Genomic DNA, 24,719 nt, shown 5'->3' on the forward strand with positions numbered 1-24,719 from the left:
TCTTTTCTATTGCATTGTCAGGCTGCAAATTTTTTGAACTTTTATGCTCTGCTTCTCTTACAAAACTGAATGCCTTTAACAGCACCCAAGTCACCTCTTGAATGCTTTGCTGCTTAGAAACTTCTTCCACCAGATACTCTAAATCATCTCTCTCAAGTTCAAAGTTCCACAGATCTCTAGGGAAGGGGCAAAATGCTGCCAGTCTCTTTGCTAAAACATACCAAGGGTCGCCTTTGCTCCAGTTCCCAACGAGTTCTTCATCTCCATCTGAAATCCATCTTCAAATCCATCTCAGCCAGCCTGGATTTTATTGTCCATAGCATTATCAGCATTTTGGTCAAAGCCATTCAACAAGTCTCTAGGGAGTTCCAAACTTTCGCACATTTTCTTGTCTTTTTATGAGCCCTCCAAACTGTTCCAGCCTCTGCCTGTTACCCAGTTCCAAAGTCACCTCCATGTTTTTGGGTATCTTTTCAGCAGCACCCCACTCTACCAATTTATTATATTAGTCTGTTTTCACGCGCTGATGAAGACATATCCAAGACTGGGCAATTTACAAAAGAAAGAGGTTTAATGGACTTACAGTTCCACATGGCTGGGGATGCCTCACAATCGTGACAGAAGGCAAGGAGGAGCAAGTCATGTCTTACATGGGTGGCAGCAGGCAAAGCAAGAGAACTTGTGCAGGGGAACTCCCCTTTTCAAAACCATCAGATCTCTTGAGACTTATTCACTACCACAAGAACAGCATTGGAAAGACTTGCCCCCATGATTCAATTACCTCCCACCAGTCCCTCCCACAACACATGGGAATTCAAGATGAGATTTGGCTGGGGACACACCCAAACCATATCACTTGCCAACAGAAATACAATGCAAGCCACATTAGCGAAAAGCAAAAAGAAAAAGAAAAAATCGATCTCAGTATATTTTATCTAGCTCAGTGTATTCAAAAGATTATCATTGTCACCTGTAATCACTAAAAAATTACTAATGAGACATTTTACATCCTTCATCCTAAGTTTTCAAAACCTGGAGTATATTTTACATTTATACCACATCTCAATTTGGACTAATCACATTTAAGTGTTCAAGAGCACATGTGGCCAGTGGCTACCACGCTGGGCAGCACAGCAATGGTAGATAAATAAGTGAACTGAACAGTTAATCAAGGCATGATAAATATGTTATTTGCCTTTTTTAAAAAAGTGGCCTTTTTATTGTCAGAAGCTATATTTGTAATAATTCTAGGTGTTATCAGTTTCATGTTCCTGTTGGAGCTCTGCAGATCATGACAATGGCCTTCCCATTGTTAAGAAAACTTCATTCTCCCACTCCTGTCAAGTACCCAACACGCCCTCATAAATCTGCTGAGGGTTCCCTTATGGATAGATGTTTGTTCCTGCCACTTTACCGTTTAATCTGTTGACGGTTTCTACACGTCTGTCAAAAAAGATACAGCCAGGCCAGGTGCATTGGCTTACGCCTATAATCCCAGCACTTTGGGAGGCCGAGGCGGGCAGATCACAAGGTCAGGAGATCGAGACCAGCCTGGCCAACATGGTGAAACCCTGTCCCTACTAAAAATGCAAAAAATTAGCCGGGCGTGGTGGCAGTCACCTGTAATCCCAACTACTCAGGAGGCTGAGGCAGGAGACTCGTTTGAACCAAGGAGGCAAAGGTTGCAGTGAGCCAAGACCACGCCACTGCACTCCAGCCTGGGCAACAGAGCAAGACTCCATCTCAAAAAAAAAAAAAAAAAAGATCCAGCCATTTGCTATATGGAAATCATATTCTATCCTTTACTCTGAGAAGTAACAGTATAAACAAAGCATGTTGACACTTTCGTTGGGGCCTGGTGTATATTTGCTTCACCTATTCTTTGTGCCTCTGTCAGAGTGCTTATCTCCTTGTTAAATGTTGACTGAGCATAGTTCTTATGAGTCAGGCTAGTAAAATTGAAACTTAGTTTTGAAGTGTACAGGCAGTTTTGTGTAATGGTCACTAAAAAGGTTACAAACTATTAGATAAAATAACCTAATACGGGCCAGGCGCAGTGGCTCACGCCTGTAATCCTAGCACTTTTGGGAGGCTGAGGCGGGTGGATCACGAGGTCAGGAGATCGAGACCATCCTGGCTAACACGGTGAGACCCTGTCTCTACTAAAAATACAAAAAATTAGCCAGGCGTGGTGGCAGGCACCTGTAGGCCCAGCTACTTGGGAGGCTGAGGCAGAATGGCGTGAACCCGGGAGGCAGAGCTTGCAGTGAGCAGAGACCACACGCCATTGTACTCCAGCCTGGGCGACGGAGCGAGACTCTCTCAAAAAAAATAAATAAAAATAACCTAATACGTGGAAGTATAACCAAGATACTTAAATGAACTTACTCATTCATTACTGCTAGATTTGGTCTGGAATAGTCTGTGCTTTGAAACAAAATGCACTTCTAAAATAGTTTATGAGATCCAAAAAAATATTCTTTGTTGTTTATATAAATGTGTAGTTCTTTTCTAAAGTAATTATTTTTCTATTCTCAATCCCTTCTATATATCTAGCTTTCCTATTTATATGTTCTTCTCATTCCAGAACACTGACATTCAAACAAGTGTCAATTTATACAGTCTATTTACATAGATTTATCAAGGCACCAGGAATTTAAAGCCACTGCCAGCAATAAATCTGCTTATAAAAAGTTAATTTTATAAAAAAGAATGCTCAACGTGTCGCTTTTTAAATCTAAATTGACAATGAAGTAGACAAAATTTATATACTAATGAGAAAATAAAAACATTAAACTCAAATGAAAACAATCTTCATGCCCTGTTTCAAACCCATAATTATGTGATTTGTGGTTGATTAACCCTAAACTTCACTTGCCTTTGTTTAAAACCTCTTCATGAGATAATTTGACACTGATCAAATTCTTTACACATTGAAAAGGAAGTGAGTTCTAAACTTTACTGGAAATCTCATTTTTATTTTTCTCAACAGTTTGTCGAAATGTATTTTGAATATGATTCAACTGTCTTGGAAATGACCTTTTAAATCAATTCCCAGATACCCAACTTTTGCCAGCTAAAACAAATTCTGCAGATGTTAATGGCTCATGTCAATACTGTGAATGAATAGACAGAAAACACATCATTGAATGTCTCTAGTGAGGACAACTGCCGGTCTCGAATCTCCCCTTTCAGTTTTTTGTGCTGATCAGGCGTGGGAGCAGAGGACCCATTGACTATTTGTAAGCTGCTGTTTAATATGCAGAAATGCTCCATCAGGAAAATGAATGTGAAGCTTTAGCCGCCACGCCTCTACTGGGAGGTGGAATTTAGAAAATAATGCCAGGAGAAGCAGGTCTGAAATTTCTTTGCTAATAAAGGAATAGTCTTGAACACTATGCGTTTTATGGATTTGAAACTATAAACACTGCTTTTCTCATTGCTATATTGCTTAGGAAAGTCACTATCTAGATATTCCATTGCTGTAAATTACAGCCAGACGAATACAGATTTGGCAGATGGTGGTATAAAGCTCTCTTACAGGAGCTGCCCAGGAGCAGCTCTAGGTGTTCATTTAAATATTGGCTCTTTTTAAAGAGAGATTTTTTTTATTTCTCTGATATGTCTGACTCCTTCCTCATAAAATAAGACCTTTCCTTTCAAATGATTGGTCACATCCAAGTTTTCTGGGAAGATCTCAAAACCAAGTTGTGTTTCTAATTTCCAGAAGCTTTGATAAAAGTCAATAAGGTGATACTGTTCCAGCAAGTAGTGCTGGGAGTTGAATTCCCTGTGAATTTAAATAACCTAGACACCTCCCCAGAGGGACTGGTGTTTTCTTTCTGATCCGTGGCTCTGGTTGAATCAGAGGAGGTACTTTTATGTGTTTAGGATAATTTAGGTGTTGTTTTATTTTGCATGGGATATGTTCCTAATATTAACTACAATCTCAGCCTAACTTGAAATCGGCCTGCTGGTAGACTACTTCACTGTTAAAGACCTTCTCTTTCTCCTCTAAGATATGTGAACTTGAATACTGAAATATTAGTGTGAAAATGTAAGGTACTCTATTGAAAGTTTCTGTTCTTACCTAGTCATTTCTTCTTCTTTAAAAATAAATTAAAATGTTAACCCTTAAAAATCCAGGAAATACATTTTCTAAAAACATGTTCACCTACCTTTCAGTAGGAAAAATAAAATGATAAAAATGTGTTGATACCTTTCCACTTAAAAATTGCCGTTAAGTATAAAGCAGTTCATGCATGTTAAAATACACTTTGGAAACAAACATGTTAGTTTACTTGCAAATTATTTCAAATTTGAAACTTTCTGTAAATATTGATTTGAGGGAGGATCTTTAATTTCAAGCTCATAGTAGCCTTTGAATCAGCACCAAATATTAGGTACAAAGAAGCTAGGGGGCCATTCATGTTTACTAATGTTTGCCCACATACAAACTTACTAACATAAACTTCTCTTCGTACGGTATTGATGATTGCAAATGCATTTAGAACTACAACCTTTGAGCCAAATCTTGTCCGTTAGACGAATTTGATATGCAGACTGCTTCGGCTTTCTTCAGACCAACAAAGGTTAGACTGTGTCTTCATAGATTAGAGAGGCCATAATTGAAAGTTTGTTTTGAAATTCCTTATATTTCCATCATATCTTAAGAAATCTGAAAGAGCTTTTTAGAATGAATTACTACAACAGATCACAGTTGCCTTCATGGAAAATAGCCCCATCACTCTGAGTATCCCAAATATGTATTTACATAATCCACCTCTCAGGCCAAATGTGAAAACACAATAGAGAGCATTAATGTCTGTTTTGTCAATTTGTGTATACTCGCCAGGAAAGAATAAACTTCATGTGAAGATGCTCAGTTCTTTTAAAGTTTGCATGCATCAATGATCTGGCCGTTTGTTTAGGGCAAATTATCAAAAATTTTCCATAAATACGTGTAGCAAAGCAAGTAAGAATTTCAGATTTGACTCTGATTTCTCTGCTTTTGTTATTTTTGTGGTTAATATGTGTTACAGCTCTAGCACAATTGGGACTTATTTTTAATGTGCTATTGCTACTTTGTTTTCTTTTCCATCCCATAAAGCAGACATTAGTTTTTATACATGCTCAATCATTCCTTTCCACGATAAAAAGGAAGATCAGTGTGGGTACAGAACCTGTTCATAGGGAGGCCAGCCTGGGTACATATTGATAAATGGTGAATTTGTAGCAATTCATGCTTCCATAATGAGGTTAAATGAAACGTGAAGTGTAGCAAATTCCCTGCAACTCTGATTCAAAAATTCAGTTGAGCCGCATGTCAAGACTGCTCTCCTCTAACAGTTTTGTCGTTGTCGTTGTTGTTGTTAGGTTTTGTTTTTGTATTTGTGCTTATGTAATCTCATTGCTGGGCCAGCCTTTGTACTCTCCCAGATCCATTTGATTTTTAATTATACTTCAGGTCTGCTTTTTACAAAAAATAATGTAGGTACTATTGTTTACTAATAGTCACTGTAATTTTTCTTATGTTTTAAGCATGCTGGAGAAAAATTTGTCCATATTGTCCCTTAATTTTGTTTCCAAAGTTAAGATTTCTGTTTTAAAGAGAATTGTAAAATATATAAGAACATGCTCTAGTCAAGATAGGATTTTATCAATGAATAAAATTTAAGTTAAAATATTTTAATATATAAACTCAAATTTAAGATTCCAGTGGCAGTGGTTATCAAGAAATGTTAAGAAAACTCATGTACTTTGACCTATTCCACCTTAAGAACTCACCCTAAGGAAAAAAGAGAGATGTATGGTTTCAGTTTAGAGTTATTTATAATAGCAAACAACTGGAAGCCAGCTAAATGTCCAAAATAGTTACGTCCACATTGTAGAAGGTTATACCTCCATTAACATCATTTTAAAAGATATGTGACAACTTAAAAAAATGCATAATACATAATATTAAGGGGGAGGAGCAGAGTATGACACTCTCTATATGCAGGTTTCCAGTAAAGTAAATTTGTGAATTTGAATGAACTATACAACCAGTGCAGACGAAAATAGTGATTGTATTATTGCAGGAAACTATTTCCTAAATAAGTGTTACTTTTATAATTTTAAAAAACAGTCTCTAAATAACTACAATCCTGATATTTTAAAAGGGAATTGAAGCTGTAAAAATTTAATGGCATATAAATATATTCTCTGAAAATACCGTTAAGGAAAACAAGATTGTTTCTCATTTTTAAATCGTGATTGCCTGTTCATATATTTCTTTTTTGATTCAACAAGCAGGACCAATTCTGACATAAATAACAAATACCCTATGAAAGCATCTCTTTCGATCAGAAAGTAAACCAAAGAAATGTCATTTTCAAAAGAGTCATGAGTATAATATATTAATGCTGCTATTATGCAGCAGTTGAGTATACAACAGATTCTAAGCAATGCATTTATGTTTTTGTATTCTAATTTTGAGGGTTTTGGGTTTTTTTCCTAGATCTGGTTTGCCTTTGTTAATGGCTTTTCTGGACAGATCCTCTTTGAAAGATGGTGTATAGGTCTTTATAACGTGGTAAGTTTAGGACATTTGATAATTCCTGTTTCACTGAATACTTGGAGATAAAGGTTCACCCTGCATTTGGCTGCTTGACATAATGACCAGTTTGTGTGCTTTAGATGTTTACAGCAATGCCTCCTTTAACTCTTGGAATATTTGAGAGATCATGCAGAAAAGAGAATATGTTGAAGTACCCTGAATTGTACAAAACATCTCAGAATGCCCTGGACTTCAACACCAAGGTAGGACACGGTGCCCTGGCTGGGACATGTTTGGTGGGTCTGTTTTTACTGCCCTCATTACATGGGGTATGTGGTATTCAAAGGCCAAGGATACACTAGCCTGAGACAACTCCAGGGTACTGACTATGGCAAGTCGTATTTCTTAAGGTTCTGATACAGGCAGAGAAGGTTTTTTGTTGGTTGGTTGAGTTTGGGGTTTTTTGTGTGTTTTATAATTAAAATGTAACCAAATTCACTTGGGTTTGTAAGGCAGCAATAAAGCTGGCCTGACGTATAAAAATCATTGTCCTTTTGGTTCTCCGGCCTTCTGTCTTTGCAGTGTTGTGACATGCTCACTCCTCACAGGGCTAGTCATCTAGGACTGGTACGGACTGGCTTTCTGTGTGTAAAGGAGCGAGAGACATTTTATTGTTCCTTAACTGATTTTCCATTTTGTGAAATAACTTTGTCCTCATTAGAATTTTAGATTGATTGTGTAAGGCATTAAAATTATAGTCTCTGGGAAATAGTACTCAGTATTTCCAAGCTATAAAATTAAAAATACACGATAAAATATCCAACAGTTTATCTAAAATCACATTCTGGGTGTGATCCAATAGTATTTATCCCAGCCACACACACACACACACACACACACACACACACACACACACACACACAATCTCATTTTCTGTATAGTTTACTTTCCTGCAAGTATATATTCTAAAGTGTTTCCATTGGTATTTGTTAATAATTCAATTTCTTGTTTAATGTGAGTGAGGAGGAAAAAATTTAATATTACAACAATCAAGTTAGGTGTCATTTTGAAACTAACATTTGTATATTTTATTAGTGTTATGAAAGCAACAAATAAAATACACTTTCGCAGAATTGTTTCTCTTTAATACAGTGCATGTTTATTAGCATGTTACTGATAATTAGATGTAATCTTAACTCAGTGTCTTGAATTTAGGACAGCTAATGTGGGATATTTTAAATATTTAGGGATTCATAAAGCTTTTCAATGGCATTTTCCATATGCCAAGAGAATAAAGTGAAACAGGTGTTTTGGTGCCTCTAACCTCACAGCGTAAATGATAGTGCTAGGTTTGTGGGCAAGACGTTATTCTTCTTCTGAGACGTGATCTTCATGAACACAGCATGCCTTTGTATCCAGCTGTACACATGCATACAACTTGGTGGCACTGTTTTAAATAAATGAATTTGGTTAGCTCAGGACAGACAGACTGAAGGATTCTTTAACTTATGCCATTGGTTCTGAAAAGTATTTTTAGTGGATTCTCTTAAAACTAATACTGTTAATAAGCAGTTATCTCTGCTTTCATTTTTAAATGTTTTACTTTTGGATTTTTAAATTTATTTGTGATGCCCAGTTTGTATTAAATTTCATCACATTGCTGTAATGTTTTTCATTACCTATGGTGAGCATTCGCAAATGACGGCAAGCCACAATCAGACTATGGCCTCTGGTTCCCCTGAAAAAGTGATCTGAGAGCTGGGGAAGTTCCAGGCCTGCTGGTTGGTATACTAACAATAATTCTCACCAACCAACCTCAGCCACAGGTCTCGTCTACCACAGTGTGGGCCCCATGGTACCGTCTCTGAATTTAGCCTCCAAACACAAATGTGGCCGTGCCATTCTTGCTTAAAAACATAAATTGATCGTCACAGAATTACCCAAAATCATTCCTGCAAAGGCATATTCTTCTGTACATGGCAACTTGGACACATTTTTGTGGCCAGGAAAAGGGTATAGCGGGTAGTATATTGTTTTAATGTGGGGGCATCATTCCTTGTATCTTTTATTGTTGAAAAAAGTATTTTAATTATCTGTAGAGCCCAGGAGTTCAGGTAAGTCATCAGATCAACCCAAGTGGGTTATACAATTTCTATACCCATTTGAGCATTTATAGTTTATATACACAAGTTGCCAACCCTGTTTTACAGGGTTTATGGATTTTTCTAGTGATTTCAGTGAAAAGTCTTTGATTCAATCTCATATAAGTGTTTGAAAATTCAGGGACAAATGGCTACAAAATGCATAGTTGTATACACAGCGGTTGCTGGGGGTTCCAAGTGCGGGAGCATTGTTGCCCTGAATGATGATTCTTACGTTTGTTATGGTAAAAAGGGTTGGAGGTTCTGAGGTCGTGACGGGGGTTAAAGGATTAGCATGTGACAATAAGTATCAGTCAGGAAAATGGAAAAGTAGAACTAATTTTTCTTGCACCCACCTGTGCTTTCTGTCAAATAAAAACTTGTGGTAATGGCACAGTGAGGAGAAGAGACAAAGGTTAATGAGTAACACAAGTTCAAATGTGTAATGTATTGGAGCGTAAATTGGATCATACAATCCAGTGTGGCTGGGAGAACTAACAAAAGAGATTGAGCTCGCAGTGGAAAATTTTGGGAGGCAGGCAACTTAATTTCTGTTGTTTGAACAGCTTAAAACTATTAATACATGCCAATTTTATTTAGCATAAGTTTTGTTTGCAAGAAGCGCTTTTAAATGACAAAACTACGACTGTTCAGAGGGGCCATAAGAATTCTAAACAGTTTTTCTATAACTTAATCTTTCACATCCATGTTACAAAGAAAGTACCAGTGATGCTTGCTCTCTTGTTCTTAAAATACAATAGATATAAAAAGTAGTAACTATTATATGATATTATAATTATACAAAACTTGGTATTGACAGTGTTAAATTGTGAAAGCCTTTAGTAAAGTCATAGTCACAGTGCTTTATTTGTATGATTATATAATTTAAATGTTATACTGGCTATAACAAGTATATATTTTGATACCCTGCAGAGAATAGTATAGAATATCTTTATATCTCTTGATAAGGGAAAGCTTTACATCTTTAGCATTGGAAAGTTTACAGTTGTACGTAGGGAAAAGAAAGGGATTTCCCCAAATTATAATCTTTTAAAACTCTATTCTTCTGGAATTATGAAAATAGTCCCACTTAAGGAATTTCAGAATCTGCATTTTTTTATTTTAAATTTTATTTTCTTTTTCAGGCAGAAATTTAAATTTGGTTTTTGAGAAGCAGAAAAAAAATTCAAGTGAAGCTGAAAAAACATTTTGAGAAACATAAAAATAAATAAATGACCCATGAAAGTCTAAGAGGCAGAAAGTGTCTGTCAGTTCTATTAATTCACAGTGGTGGCCCGACAGAAACACATTTTGTGAATCTAGCTCATAGATAAAAAGAAAGGTCAGAGTTCACAGAGCTAGTTTATCGCAAATGGTTCTCATGGATTTTTGTTTTCCCTCAGGTTTTCTGGGTTCATTGTTTAAATGGCCTCTTCCACTCAGTTATTCTGTTTTGGTTTCCACTAAAAGCCCTTCAGTATGGTAAGTAGAAGGGATATGAATGCAAAGAGATGACTTTTTACTCTTTTAGAAAAATAACTCATTGTCAATGTATGTTAAAAATATAGCAGTTTCATTGTATAATATTTCTCTTAACCTAAAATGCACGCATCCAAAAATTGTACACACTTTGAAGATTTTTATTATTCCTTTGGGAGCAAAGTGATTTAATATATGCAAAGCCTTTCTTCTTTACTTCTCATGTTTTCCAAACTTGCAGAGAGTTAAATTTTAGGGCTTTTTTTTCCCTCTGTTGATGTATAGTTTGAGGACAATAAGTGCTAATATTTTATGTAGCCTATTTATTGTACCTATGAGGCTTGTATCAAGCCCTTTATACTGAACCTAATCAGACATGCTGGTATTTTCAAGTATACTTGAGCCAGTGTTTTGGATGAGGTTTTTAATATGTTTTTATGTTCATCTTGGAGTGTTAGCTTTTACTCTGCTCATTTTGAGGGAAGTGATTTTATTCTCTCGGTTTGGAGAGAGAGGATCATGGTGCATTTCCTATACACATAAAAGTGGTTAAATAGCTACTTTAGAAAAGAGATCCCTGTGATTCTTAAGCTGGTGCTGCTCTGTCTTGGTGCCGACTTTGCCTTGAGATCCTCGGGAAGACACCAACCATTCAGCGTGCCTGCTTCAATACTACGGTAATCAAAAACACAACACATAGTACACCCAAGGAATTGTCAGTCCTTTATAAGAACAGGCCATACCTACTGTCTATCAATTAATGGTTGCCAATAGAAGAGAGTGCTGCCTGCTGCTGCCCACTGATGATCTCCTCTCCATGGGTAGCCAGAGTGATCCCTGCAGAACATGAATCAGGCCAGGTGCCTCCCTCCTCAGAATTCCATACTTAGCATACTTAGAACAAAATCCTCCACCTCCAAATTGTTCCCCATTCTTCACAGATATTCGAATTGGCCCTCTCTCCTCCGATGCTTCAGGTCTGTGCTCAAGAAGCCTTCCCAGATCATCCTGTCCAAAAGAGTAACCACCAGCTGCCCTCACTGCTCCTAGGCTCTATTCCCTTGTCAGCCTGTATGTCTTCATGGTACTTGTCAATCAAGTTTTGATACGTTTGTTTCTTTTGTATGATCTTTCTCCTCTTTTAAAATTGAAGCTTCAGATGGGCAGGTAATTAGAAGTTTCATTGCATTCACAGTGCTTAGAACAGTGCATAGCTTGTAGTAGGCACTCAGCAAATTGCGAATGAATTACCAAGAGCTTGTGGCATAAGCGAGGTGAGTATTACAAAGAAGGCAGTGGTTTCATATTCTAGCTAAGATTTTAATCTCCTTTTTTAATTGCTCAGTAAATTACAACAGTAAATACTTTTCAATGTCTAGGCCATGGAATGAGCATGGTAAGAATATTTAAAGTGTAGAATATTGACCCAGGAAGCCAGGAGAATTACAGTGAGTTAGTTTGTTGCTTGTTTGTTTGGCTTTAACATATAATTCACATACCATAAAAGTTAACTCTTTTAAAGTGTACGATTCAGTAGTTTTTTTAGTATATTCACTGAATTATATAGATGTCACCACTATCTAATGCCAGACATTCATATCAGCCAATAGAGAAGCCCCATATCCATTGGTAATCACTCCCTGTTTCTCCACACCTTCCCTACCAGACCCTGGCAACTACTTACATTTTTTTTGTCTCTATGGATTTACCTATTCTAGACATTTTATACAAATGGAATCATTATGTGACCATGGTTCATCCATGTTGCAACTGGAATCAATACTTCCTTTTTATGGCTGAATAATATTCTATGGTATAGATATACCACATTTTTAAATCTATTCATCAGTTGATGGACCTTTAGATTGTTTCCACTTTTTGGAGCAACAGGATATGGAGGTCCAGGGTACAATTCAAGATACCCTGACCTCAGACAAGCTCTCCAAGTAAAATTTATTTTCAAAATGCAAAATTGATACAGGTTTGAAAGATAAGGCATGCCCATCTACTAAACTGCTATTTAAACCTTCTAAATTAGAAAAAAAGAAATTGAATATCAAAGGTCACTTAAACCAGATAGCATCCGAAACACCTTAGCAATGACAGGGTTTGGAAGGAATTCCCAAGTGACATCATCTTCCAGAGAAGCAGTTCCTAGATCCATCATTACGTTTCTCTGGAAAGCCGCACAGCTATCCAGCTTCAGTCAAGGCAGTTCACGGGAGTGCTGCTTATAGAGACCAAAACTAGCCAAGACTAGGGAACACTTGCTTTCTTTTTTTAAGGGGTGAATTGACGTTTAGCATAAACTACTTTATGGTTTTCATATTGAGGGATTTGTAGTTGTCGTTTCACCTTGTTTTCATGTTTAAATAAGGAATGTTTTAGGGGAGAGGGTTCTTTTGTTTTTTGGTTTCTGAAAGGATGGGGATACTGAAGAACTTTACACATGCTATGTAATATATAGCTACATATTCATGTATTCCTTTGCCTCAGCAGTTCTGAAAGAGTAGTCTGTAGACCCTGGAAATACCCAAGACCTTTTTGTCATCCACAAACAGTGGTACCACTGTGCTAGTAGTCATTATATTCTTCACGGTCATGCACTAGGTTTCATTTAAGAATGCGCATGAAGACACCATAAAACTAATGCTTTTATTAAAACTTGAACCATCTTAATAATATTCTGTATTTGACAAAATGGGAAGTATTAACATACATATAAAGCAGTTCTGCATACCAAAGTGCAGTGATTGTCTCAAGGAATGGTGCCTTCTGGATTGAACCAGAGGCTGCAGAATCATGCACGGGTAAAAGATCCATTCAAAGTGCAAAGTAGGCTGGGCATGGTGGCTCACACCTGTAATCCCAGCACTTTGGGAGCCCAGTGCAGGTGGATCACATGAGGTCAGGAGTTCGAGACCAGCCTTGCCAACATGGCAGAATTCCGTCTCTACTAAGAATACAAAAATTAGCCAAGTGTGGTGGCGCATGCCTGTAGTCCCAGCTACTCAGGAGGCTGAGGCAGGAAAATCGCTTGAACCTAGGAGGTGGAGGTTGCAGTGAGCCGAGATCATGCCATTACACTCCAGCCTGGGCGACAGAGCAAGACTCCATCTCAAAAAAAAAAAAAAAAAAAGCAAAGTAGACTGATGGATTTTAATGCAATATAGTGCAGAAAGTTCATTGATACAGTTTCAGATTCCACACTGGCAACCAACCTTTAAGAAACTATCTCTACCACTTTGAGAAACTACTTGTTGGCCAGGCTTAGTAGCTCGTGCCTGTAATCCCAGCACTTTGGGAGCCTGAGGTGGGTGGACCACTTGAGGTCAGGAGTTCGAGACCAACCTGGCCAACATGGTGAAACCCCGTCTCTACTAAAAATACAAAAATTAGCTGGGCATGGTGACGTGCACCTGTAACCCCAACTACTCGGGAGGCTGAAGCAGGAGAATTGCTTGAACCCAGGAGGAGGAGGTTGCAGTCAGCTGAGGTCACATGACTGCACTCCAGCCTGGATGACAGAGTGAGACTCCATCTCAAAAAAAAAAAAGAAAAGGAAAAGAAAGAGGGAGGGGAGGGAGGCTACTTGTTGAGTTTTGATGTAGTATCAAAGACTATCCACAATTATTGGAAAAGATTATTAAAATGCTCTTCTTCTTTATAACTCCATATCACTGTGCAGCTGGATTTCCCTTTTATATTTCAACCAAAACATGAGAATCCAGCTGCTTTCTATTAAGCCGGAAATAAGAGATTGTGAAAACCCAAACAATACCAATTTTCTCACTTATTTTTTTGTTTGCTTTGGAAAATGCTTTTCAGAAAACCTGTCATTTACATTACCATGTGTTAAGTTTTGTATTTATGAAAATCAATACATAATTTTAAATTTTCTGTTTTAATTTCTAATTTGGTAAATATTGATAGACATAAACCACATAAAAAGTTTTTGAGACCCTCAATAATTTTTTAGTGTAAAGGGATCCATAGACCAGGAAGTATGAGAATGAGCGATTTACCCAAATTATTCAAATGCTGAACATGCCTTGCACCTGATACTGCTTGGTGTTTTACATACAGAACTTCATTGTCACTTCAAAACTCTCTCAGGTTAAATAGCTTCACTACTTTTAGCTAAACTGAGTTCCATAGGGATTGATTATAAATAACCCAAAATGACACAACTGTTAATAGTAATAGAACTAAGCTTCATTGTCCCCAAAGCTCACCAGTACCACTCTCTGTTTCATCCCATACTTTATTCTAATATAGTTTGCCCTTATATATTTGACTCTGAATAAATGTTGAATATGTGCATACATCATTGTATTATACATACCATGGATTTTTAATTTTTCAATGGTATCAATGATTTAATTATTCAGCTCTTATTTCCACTTGATTTTATCAGTACTAGAAATTTTTGTGCATCAGCTACCACTTCCTTCATCTAAAGCCACATTTAAAGGTGGCCAGGTGCAGTGGCTCACTCTTGTAATCCCAGCACTTTGGGAGGCCAAAGCCAGCAGATCACTTGAGGCCAGGAGTTCGAGACCAGCCTGGTCAACATGGTGAAACCCTGTCTCTACTAAAAATAACAAAATTAGCTGGGCATGGGGGCGCACACCTATAATCCCAGCTACTCCGGAGGCTGAGGCATGATAATTACTTGAACCCGGGAGCGGAGGTTGCAGTGAACCGAGATCACGCCACTGCACTCCAACCTGGGTGACAAAGTAAAACCGTCTAAAAAAATAAATAGAAATAAAGCCACGTTTGTTAGTCATTGCTAGAATAACAAAATAATTTAAAATATTCCCCTATACTCAGCCAGACCCTCAAAGAGCCACATGCCTGAAACCACACTGGTGTTCCTTGACCCTCTGTGAGTTGCTTTTAGGAATCCCTTTTGGCCCAATGCCAACAACTTTATTGAGAGATAGCAAGAAGATTCCCTATGACTCTCATCCATATTACAGAGTTCTTTATTATGATCCAGAATACCCTTTCCTGCTTTGTTTGAACGATTTGTTGGATTTTTTTTTTTAATCTCGTGGACTCTGAAAATTCATTAACAAGTCAGATTTCCTTCTTCAATGTTGGCTTTTGTGGCCTATCTTTACAGCAGCTTTGTTAGCACTCTTTCTTAGAGTGTTTGGGTTTGTCTTTTTTTTTAATTAACCTCATTTCTGGCTCCACTGTGTATCCCTTGATTTCCCTTCCTTCGTTCCAGCTTTCTGAATATCTTTGAAAATATTCTGAAAGAATCTCATTTTCCTTTCTAACAGGCCTCTCTCCTTTTCGTACAGGTACTGCATTTGGAAATGGGAAAACCTCGGATTATCTGCTACTGGGAAACTTTGTGTACACTGTGAGTGTAGGACGTTGGTCTCGTTTGCATATAAAATCAAAACCTTTCATCTGTGCTCATTTTATTTTTAAATTTAAATGTGATATGTGTGTTCTGGATTTAAGGGTTGTTTACAGTTCCCTTTAAAAATTAAATAAGACCCAGGGCTTATAACGGGGTCTTATTTCATTTTTATCAAATAATGAAATAACAATGATAGGAAATCAATACCATTAAGTAGCAGAAGGATTGAGGTTTTGACCAATCTGGCGGGTCTTCTTTCTCTTGGCATCAACCCACCAAAGTAATAAAAGACAAGCAAAAGTATGTTTGCAGGGGCTGGTGGCTCCTTCTCATATAACGTGAATGCGAAAGCAGAGCAGTAGATAGAAATAAATCAGAGTGTATGTCATGGATGTCTCCTGGGAACACTTTATGGTATCCAGGTCTCAGGAGAGTATTTTTCTTTAATTTATTTCAAAACGATATCTCTTCTCTCCTTTTTGTTTTTTTTGAGAGGGCGTTTCACTCTTGTCACCCAGGCTGGAGTGCAGTGGCATGACCTCGGCTCACTGAAGCCTCTGCCTCCCAGGTTCATGTGATTCTCCTGCCCCAGCCTCCTGTGTACCTGGGATTACAGACGCGTGCTATCACGCCCAGCTAAGTTTTGTATTTTTAGTAGAGACAAGGTTTCACCATGTTGGCCAGGCTGGTCTCAAACCCCTGACCTCAGGTGATCCACCCACCTCAGCCTCCCAAAGTGCTGGGATTACAGGCATAAGCCACCACACCTGGCCTATATCTCTTCTTTTAGAATTTTTGGATCACATAAATTAATTTTTGCATTTAGTAAGTTTTATTTTAACAAATAACCTAAATTGCCGTTAGCTATCCTGCTGAGAAAGCTCAACTGTTCTTACAGTAACCTGACTTTACAACCACACTGGGAAGTGTCTTATCACATGCTGTGTGGAAACCCTTAATGTGCCTTAAAGTAGAACTGGGCACTTCAAGCATTTATGGATCAAGTGCTAGCAAACATCACTTCCATCACCACAACTATCAAAGGTGCCTAGGGTTTCCTTGACTACTAACAATATTTAAGATTGTATTATTATAAATAAATAATATTCCATGTTAATCACCATTCTGAGTATTTTAGAGTTTTACTCTCAAAAAAAGAAAAAAAAAATCTCTGTAAGATTGGTAAGCTTTATCCGTCCCAGTTTATAAGTATAGGAGTTGAGACACAGAGAGGTGAAGTAACTTGCTTTGTTCATTAACCACAGTAGCTAAGTGATAACATCTTGGGCACAGATAGTCTGACTCCGTGGCAAGTACACTTCATAATTATGTTATACTGTGGAAAACACAGTGCAATTAATCCAACCCCAGTTTTCTTTTTCAGAATGACTAGCGTAAGCCCCAGCGATGGGTGCATATATCATGGAGAAATGTCTCATATCCTATTCAGCAAGGTTTTAAGTAAAGTTCCAGAGTAAGCATTTAGATTTCTAAATGTCTGGTTATTTTATTCATTAAAATTTGTCTCTAAAATTCAGAAAGTTGGACTTTTAATGTGAAAGGAGATTTAAAATAAAGGTAAAGTAAGCTTGAAAACTCAAATTAACCCAGGCATGTGCTATTACTGTTCATGAATTGTACAAAAAGCAGAAAACACATACAGAGGAGCTCGTGTATGGAGGGTCAGGCTGTGCAGGTGAGGGAGAGGCAAGGAAGCTGGAAGTGCAGTGCTGCCCTGGGCACCTCTGACCTATCACAGTCCTGTCGGCTGCCCAGCTAATTCACCCGTCTCTTTGCTGGTTGGACGTACAAAGCAAGCAGCAGTCTCCTAGTCCCATATTTAAATTCAGAGATATCTGTTCTTTATAAATCTCTCCGTCATTTGATGAACTTTCATGTTTATGAGATACAATAACATTTTCCCCTTCTGTTTTAGTTTGTGGTGATAACTGTGTGTTTGAAAGCTGGATTGGAGACATCATATTGGACATGGGTAAGAAAATATCTAACCACAACCAAGAAATGTCACGTTTACTTGTGCATCATCTCCAGTCTTGGTAGGTCTTCACTCTAACTTGATATGTCCCAGGTTGATATGTCCTAGTCCACAGGTTTTCAATTGTGGGGTGTCTGGGGTAGGGGAAGGAGAACTGGAGGTTTTAATTGGGAAATACTGAGTTAAACAAACTTAAACAAGTGCATTACCACAAGACTTCTCAGAGCCTTTAAAGTATTACCATATAGTGTGAGTATCCCAGGAAGTGGTGAGACTTTAAACTTATGAACTACAAATCTTTTCTTCGAGGTGTCACTGGACTGGTGTTCTGCAGAAAACCCACTGGAAAGTGATTCTGAAGACTGAAAATATTAATTAAAGATTTGTCCTCAGACACTGATAAATACCTGGTCTTGTTCCATTTTAGATACGTTAGCTTAGCAGTATACCCCCATCCAGTAGAGACCCCGGAAACAAAAAGAAATTAAAGTTTCATGTCCCTGGGAAAGGGTGCCACAAGGCATTTGGATTTAACAGCCATCAGCATGCATATAATATTCTCACAAGGGTCTGACGTCTTTCAGTGAGAGCATGCAGACCAAGAGTAAGGCAGGCTTCCAAATGTTCAGGGATAAAAAAGGTAAGGGTAAGAGGAGAAAACTACCAAAAAAGCTAGAGGAGGAACAGTTCTAAATTCCAGTACCACAAACATTGCAACTGTTGTAGAACAGATTAGCACTTAAAGATCCAATTAAAAAACACACACAATTAGGTAGAAACTCTTATAGATAATATTTTTATGGATATAATAAAAAGTTAATAAGGGAATTTGAGAGAGTTTCATTAGTATTTGTGTACTCGGTCTACATAAAACTTTTTTGACTCAGATTTCCTTGCTCTACAGTTCAGCCACATAGCGATATGGGGGAGCATCGCACTCTGGGTGGTGTTTTTTGGAATCTACTCATCTCTGTGGCCTGCCATTCCAATGGCCCCTGATATGTCAGGAGAGGTAATGTGCACTAATAACTCACGATCCAACAAAACCTTAAAAACTGTTATTTTTTAGCGAACCTTAATCATTTAGCATAATTTTCCATCTTGTTGATTTACATTAAAATAGTATTTGACCATTTAAAAGCTGTTTTTAAATTCCACAGTTGTGAGTGATTAATCTTGAGAGAATATTTTAAACTTGAACATTTTACTTAAATCTGACTTATCCTTTCATAAACATAGCCAGGACAATAAAATATGGTTGTCGGGAGCTTGAATCTCGTTAAGAATATCCATATAGAAGATGCCATTTTAAAATTACACCATAAAGCCACAAAAACATTTTGATTAAAGATTTGGGGAAATGGTGGGTTTCTGTCTTGAGACAGTCTATCATTTCTTCTGTTATCTCTTATTCTAGAGAAAAATCTGCTGTCACTAGATTAAATGCACTTTTTGAGTTGTCCTAATGACATCAGTTTGGTTTTCATTTTGAAAGAATTAGGGCATCTGACATTTCAGCCTTATCATAGTCCATTTTCAATTCTGTCTTTCAGTTTCTTGTTACACGGGTAGGAATTGAGTTATTAGGTGTTCATGGGGGAGTGTCAAAAGATCTCCTTTCCTTCTGAAGAGATTCCAGCAGTAGGAGGGTTTATGATTTCAATTGCAGGAAATTTGACATAAAATGTATAAAAGAAAATGTGGAAAACATTTTGGGATTTCCTGTGACCTCACAGTAACTTGCAAATCAAGGTAATGTGAGCTCCGTGACAGTACATTGTTTTACCGCAGTCACAGGAACCCTTTCCAGTGGTTTTCATGTATTTGTTGCCCCTAAGTACTGCCTGAGTACCTTTCACTTTTGACAGTCTGGTTTATAGATCATTTTCATGAAATTTTATCTGACAGCATCCTGCTTTTTATAAATTAGCAGAATGCGGACACATTTTTAAAATTTTGTGGTTAAATTTATTAGAGAGAGGCATTATATACTATTACAGCAAAATCAGACATATCAAGGAGTATATACTTCCTTCTACAAAAAGTGAAGGTTTCTTTTGAAACATATATTGTAAAAACTAGAAATTTTACAGCATGTATTCTAAGCAGAACAGGGAGAACGCTGTGAGCGGGTCTATTCTTTACCTTGGTTTCTGAGTCCTTTTCCTGAACTAAAGGAATACAACTGAAGGAAAAAAAGTATGTGCGTGTGTATATATCTGATGATGACATTTGGAAAATTGAATTCTTTTCTTTGTTTTTATTTGATGTGCTCTGTCTCATTGAACCTGCTTTTCCCTTAGGTCGATTTTAACTTGATATCTTTTTCATTAGACATAAGTCTTTGCCTTCCTTTATCTCATTTCTTAATGTTTATTTTCAAAATGAATAACACAAAAGATTTGAGACCCAGATGGTTTAAGCAAGTATGGCCAATAGGTATGATGACAAGAACTGAGGTTTTGACCACCTACTTCTAGGACAAGTGTGAAGTTTGACTGGCTTTTTGCCAACCAAATATAATTCTACCCTTGCCTGTAGAATTCCCAGTATTACCCAAACACAAAACTTAATATCGTCTCTTGAGAATCATGGTGATGCTGTGTTTAATCCAAAGTGAAATGAATGTCAGTACTCCATCACATTGCTGTTCACTTCATATACAGTGGGAAGTGCTAACAGAGGTTCTTTTCTTGTTGTTTTATTACTACTGCTACTCTGAATATAGTGTTTAAATAGCTGGTGCTCCACTGAAAATATGAAAATGGATTAATTCAGCTGTAGGGTAGGCTTGACTAGCGTGTCCAAAATGTCTGTTTTCTTTATTCAAACAAAAGAAGACTACTTTAAATTTATGTAGCACTTTAGTGCTCCCAAAACATTTTGGTGTGGGTATGGATGTGGGTGTGGTGGGATGTGGGTGTGTGTATGTGTAAATGAGCCTCACAATAATGCCAATATAAGGATATAGTGAGAATGCCACTCAGATTCTCCCAGGTAAAACATCTCCATTTACTGTTTCTTGGGCATTAGGCTAATAAGTCCCAAAAAATGTTGTAGCTGTATTCAATTTCTAACATTTTTATTATAGATATAGAGTCACTAGTTATGTTACATTACAACTCAGTGAATTTCAACAAGAAGTGACTACTCTTAGGTCTATATTTTTCTAATCTTAAAATTCTTATCTCAATCAAGAATATAGCCAAATATATACGTATATATACATACATACATATATAAATGTGAAAGATTCATGTATGTGCCAATATTTATATCTGTAGGTATATACATAATTGGCCAACTATCTTAAAGCTTATTCAACTGTTAACTTTCATAGCAATATATTCTTGTAATATATTGTACATTACATATATGATCTATTGCATATAGTAATATATTGTAAGTAATGCCAGCATAAGTTAAATGTTAGCATCTGCTGCCTTGACATGTTTTATGATATCCACGTAATGAAACACGGCCCAGAGCAGCCCCCAAAACTTGAGGCCGTTCTGCAGGATTCCTGATGCAGGGTGTAGGTAATTTCTGTCACCACCACTAACAGGGTCATAAGTATCTAATCCGAAGACCATATCCCCAGGATCCCAGTCCTTTCCTGTGTTGATTTGGCAGCAATTCCTTCCACACTAAATAATTAACTAATTATGTACGTAAGCGTGTTTTGGTTGCCCAAAAACTTAATAAGGGTCTCCAGGATGGTACCTTATAGAGGTGGAGCAGACAGAGAATAGCAGCCCTGTTCTGCTCTGTGCTGGTTCAGGAGGTATTTTGGAGAGTGAGATACTGTGTGGTTCTAAAGGGGCATTGACTGAACAGAGGAGCTCTATAAAAGCAACCAAGATCTGGGAAGAATAACACCAATAATACCTCATGAATATTGAACACTTACTGTATCCCAGGTAGTTCTGTAAGGACTATATATTTTTTTTTTTCAATCAATCAATCCAACAGCTATTGAGATTCTTCTGTGTGTCTGATGCTATTCTAGGCACTGTGGATTCAGTCCTGAATGAAACAGACAGAAACCCGTGCCCTCCCATAGCTCACTTTTCTAGTGCAAGGGGGCAGACCGTAAATACAATGAGTAATGAAATATAGACACATTTAAGTGCCTAGAGAAAAGTACAGCAGGCAAGGGGAACCAAGAGCCATATTTTCAGTTGTGTTTCCCATAGAGCCTTGTGGCATTTACTCATGGTCAGATTTAAAAAAAAAAAAAAAAAAAAAAAAAAAAACTGGAGGAGCTTGAGAGGGAAGTGTCATGACCTGATTTATATTTTCGCGGTAGGACTCTGACTGTTGTATTGCAAGCCGCTTAGGAGGCTATTCCAATAAAGCAGATGAGAGATCACGGTGTGTGGGGCCAGGAGGGCAGCAGTGGTAGGAAGTGGTTGGATTCTGAATACAGTTTGAGGGGAGAGCCAACAGGATTGATGGACAGGTTGGATGTGAGGAGACAGAGGAGAAGTCAGGGCAGACTCCGTTGTGTTTGCCATGAACATCAGGAGAGAGTGCTTGTCGGTAACTCACATGATCCTCACACCAAATGGGTTGCCATAATCACCACTTTACAGATGTGGAAATTGAGGCACAGAGAAGTTAGGAACCTTATCTGACATCACTATCTGACTCATAGTGGAGAGGTAAGGTTTCAACTTCGATGTCTGATCCCCAGGTCTGCTACCTTAAACATTGCCCTGTGCTCCTTCTCTGATAATAGTTGCTAAGAGGAATGTGTGGTATTTGATCTGGAAATTAAAGTCCGAAGGGCCCCTCAGTCCTCGCAGGTATTTCAGGGATTTGTAAAGGAAAGGAAATCTCTGCATTCTGTTTTCCTGGCAGCACTACCTCCTCCGTGTTCCTTCTCTCTGCCTTTTCCTGTCTATAGACATTGCAGCGGTCTTGTTCTTCCTCAGTCCTTCTTCTACATCGGTGCCACAGTAACCGTTTCAGAATGCTTAACTCCTTCTCGAGTGACGACTGTATCTTCATTTCTTTCCTCATTCACTCAGACCTAATGGTGTGGGGCCCCTAGGGCCCCATAAATGAGTGTTAAGTGATTGGCAAATAACATTTTTTGCTTGCTTCCGTGTTTTAGACAAACAAATGTGAAACAGTGGAATAGAGGTTATAGAGAAGCAGCTTTCAGCTCACATAAGTCCATCTTTCCAGCATCTTGTGATTTCCAACACATGAAGATTTTCAGCAGCAGAGCAGGATGCTGGTCACATTTAACTAATCCTTTCCAGGCCAGGCAGATGAGCTCCCAGCCACTGTGATACTTAAGCAGCACTACATTCTATGCCTCTGAGCTTGCCTTCCAGTTCCTAAGAGATTCTCTTGTATGCCTCTCTTTACTGTGTCCACTTCAGAGAACTATCTTAAAAGGGCACAGATATTTTGCTCTAGTTAACAGGATCTCGGGGTGCAAATTATACAAATTTAGCAACTTACAGGTACAGGTTTCATGCTTCTATATTCAGCTTCATGCACATTCACACATAAATCAGGACTTTATAGTCATTTCCAACTTACATTCTTGGGTCATCTTTGCAGCAAAGACAGAGCCATTTCTCTCAATGTGTTGAAAGAAAATCCTTGCTCCCTAAGTTGGGGAGGGAAGGGAACCAACATTTATTATGTACCTACTAAGTTCTCCAGGTGCTATGTTTAATGCCAGATACTCCTTGTTTTCGCCAAACTCATGTTGCAAATCTGTGTAGTAAGCAAAGAAATAGCCAGTGACCCAGAGAATTTAACCCAGGTCATTCTTTTTTTTTGAGAAGGAGTCTCTCTCTTTCACCCAGGCTGGAGTGCAGTGGCACAATCTTGGCTCACTGCAGGCTCCGCCCCCTGGGGGTTCACGCCATTCTCCTGCCTTAGCCTCCCGCATAGCTGGGACTACAGGCGGCCGCCACCTCGCCCGGCTAATTTTTTGTATTTTTAGTAGAGACGGGGTTTCACTGTGTTAGCCAGGATGGTCTCGATCTCCTGACCTCGTGATCCGCCCACCTCAGCCTCCCAAAGTGCTGGGATTACAGGCGTGAGCCACCGCACCCGGCCTAACCCAGGTCATTCTTTTCAATCCCATTGGTTTCTGCTAGCATCCTGAGGAATTCAGTACCACCTTTTTTGGGGCCCATTGCTGTTCCTTACTCTCAGGTGATAACTCTTTTTGTCTTGTAGCCGTCCTCCTTGCATTCAATCCATCTGCCATTTCCCCACTTTTCCCAGGGCCCTGAACAATCTCTATAAGCTAGCCCGATATGAAAGTGCTCCCACCTCTTTAAAAAAGTGCCCAGAGTTATAATTCCCCCTTCTCAACACCCACCTGACTCCCTCAACCCTATTTAGAGAAATTCCATCTCACCTCATATTCTAGCCTCTTGCCTCTTCTTAACAGCAATATTAGCATAAACGATACCCATTTTGTTAAAAAATTTAAAAAAAAAACCTATTAAACAGAAAACCCGGTCATCCTACATCATCAGAAAATGAATGGTTGCACTCAGCTATAATAGGGCCCCACTGATGAAGGGCCAGTCACTGTTAGAGGCTCTTTTCATATGGTCACTCATTTAATGTTCACAGCCACACTGTGAGGTAAATCCTTTTAGACATTTCACAGACACAAAGTGGCTAAATCACTTTCTGAAGGTGAAACAGCTCCAGAGTGTCTGAACTACAGTGTGAACCCAGCCTGATTCTGTCCCCGATGCACCGTGCACACTCCTGTCTGTTCCTTTTCCATTTCTTCTCTCATCTTTTCTTTCTCCTTCCCTGTGGCTTTTCTCCCAGACTTATCAACTTTAATTTAATGCCCTTCTAGCATCAGTGCCACCCATCGAAGTACTTAGTTCCATCCGGTTGATGAACTGACCAGTCGTCATGTGCATATAATATTTCCATCTTCAGCTGTCCTTAGCTGCCTTTGTCTCTGCCCAGGGGTTCTTTTCAGAGCATCAAATAGCTTTTCCCCTTTTGCTTCCACTCATTCTGCATGCCTGAAGTGACCAGAAAGCTATTCCTCAAGTATCTCAGTTTAGTGCAGACTTTGGTTACTGTAGACCCAGCCAAGAGTTGGTTGTTCTCAGTTGGTGGGCAGGGTGTTCCCATTTGGAAAACATTCCTTCCTATAGTTTTGCACTTTGTTTCCACTACAGT

The 24,719-nt window shown here is 38.3% G+C and overlaps 1 protein-coding gene across 4 annotated transcripts in view; it reads left to right on the forward strand.

The window, feature by feature from the left end:
• Positions 1-24,719, forward strand: part of ATP8A1 (ATPase phospholipid transporting 8A1) — a 251,337-nt gene that overhangs the window by 197,347 nt on the left and 29,271 nt on the right. For all 4 annotated transcript variants that reach the window (XM_030801459.1, XM_003258635.2, XM_003258634.2 and 1 more), the window contains 6 exons: positions 6,500-6,574; positions 6,679-6,801; positions 10,083-10,161; positions 15,474-15,535; positions 17,475-17,531; positions 18,439-18,546. In XM_030801459.1, coding sequence (XP_030657319.1) covers positions 6,500-6,574; positions 6,679-6,801; positions 10,083-10,161; positions 15,474-15,535; positions 17,475-17,531; positions 18,439-18,546 — 504 coding nt within the window. The remainder of the gene's footprint in view (positions 1-6,499; positions 6,575-6,678; positions 6,802-10,082; positions 10,162-15,473; positions 15,536-17,474; positions 17,532-18,438; positions 18,547-24,719) is intronic.

The sequence above is a fragment of the Nomascus leucogenys genome, chromosome 20, assembly GCF_006542625.1.
Source record: "Nomascus leucogenys isolate Asia chromosome 20, Asia_NLE_v1, whole genome shotgun sequence".
In the NCBI taxonomy this organism is placed as follows: domain Eukaryota; kingdom Metazoa; phylum Chordata; class Mammalia; order Primates; family Hylobatidae; genus Nomascus; species Nomascus leucogenys.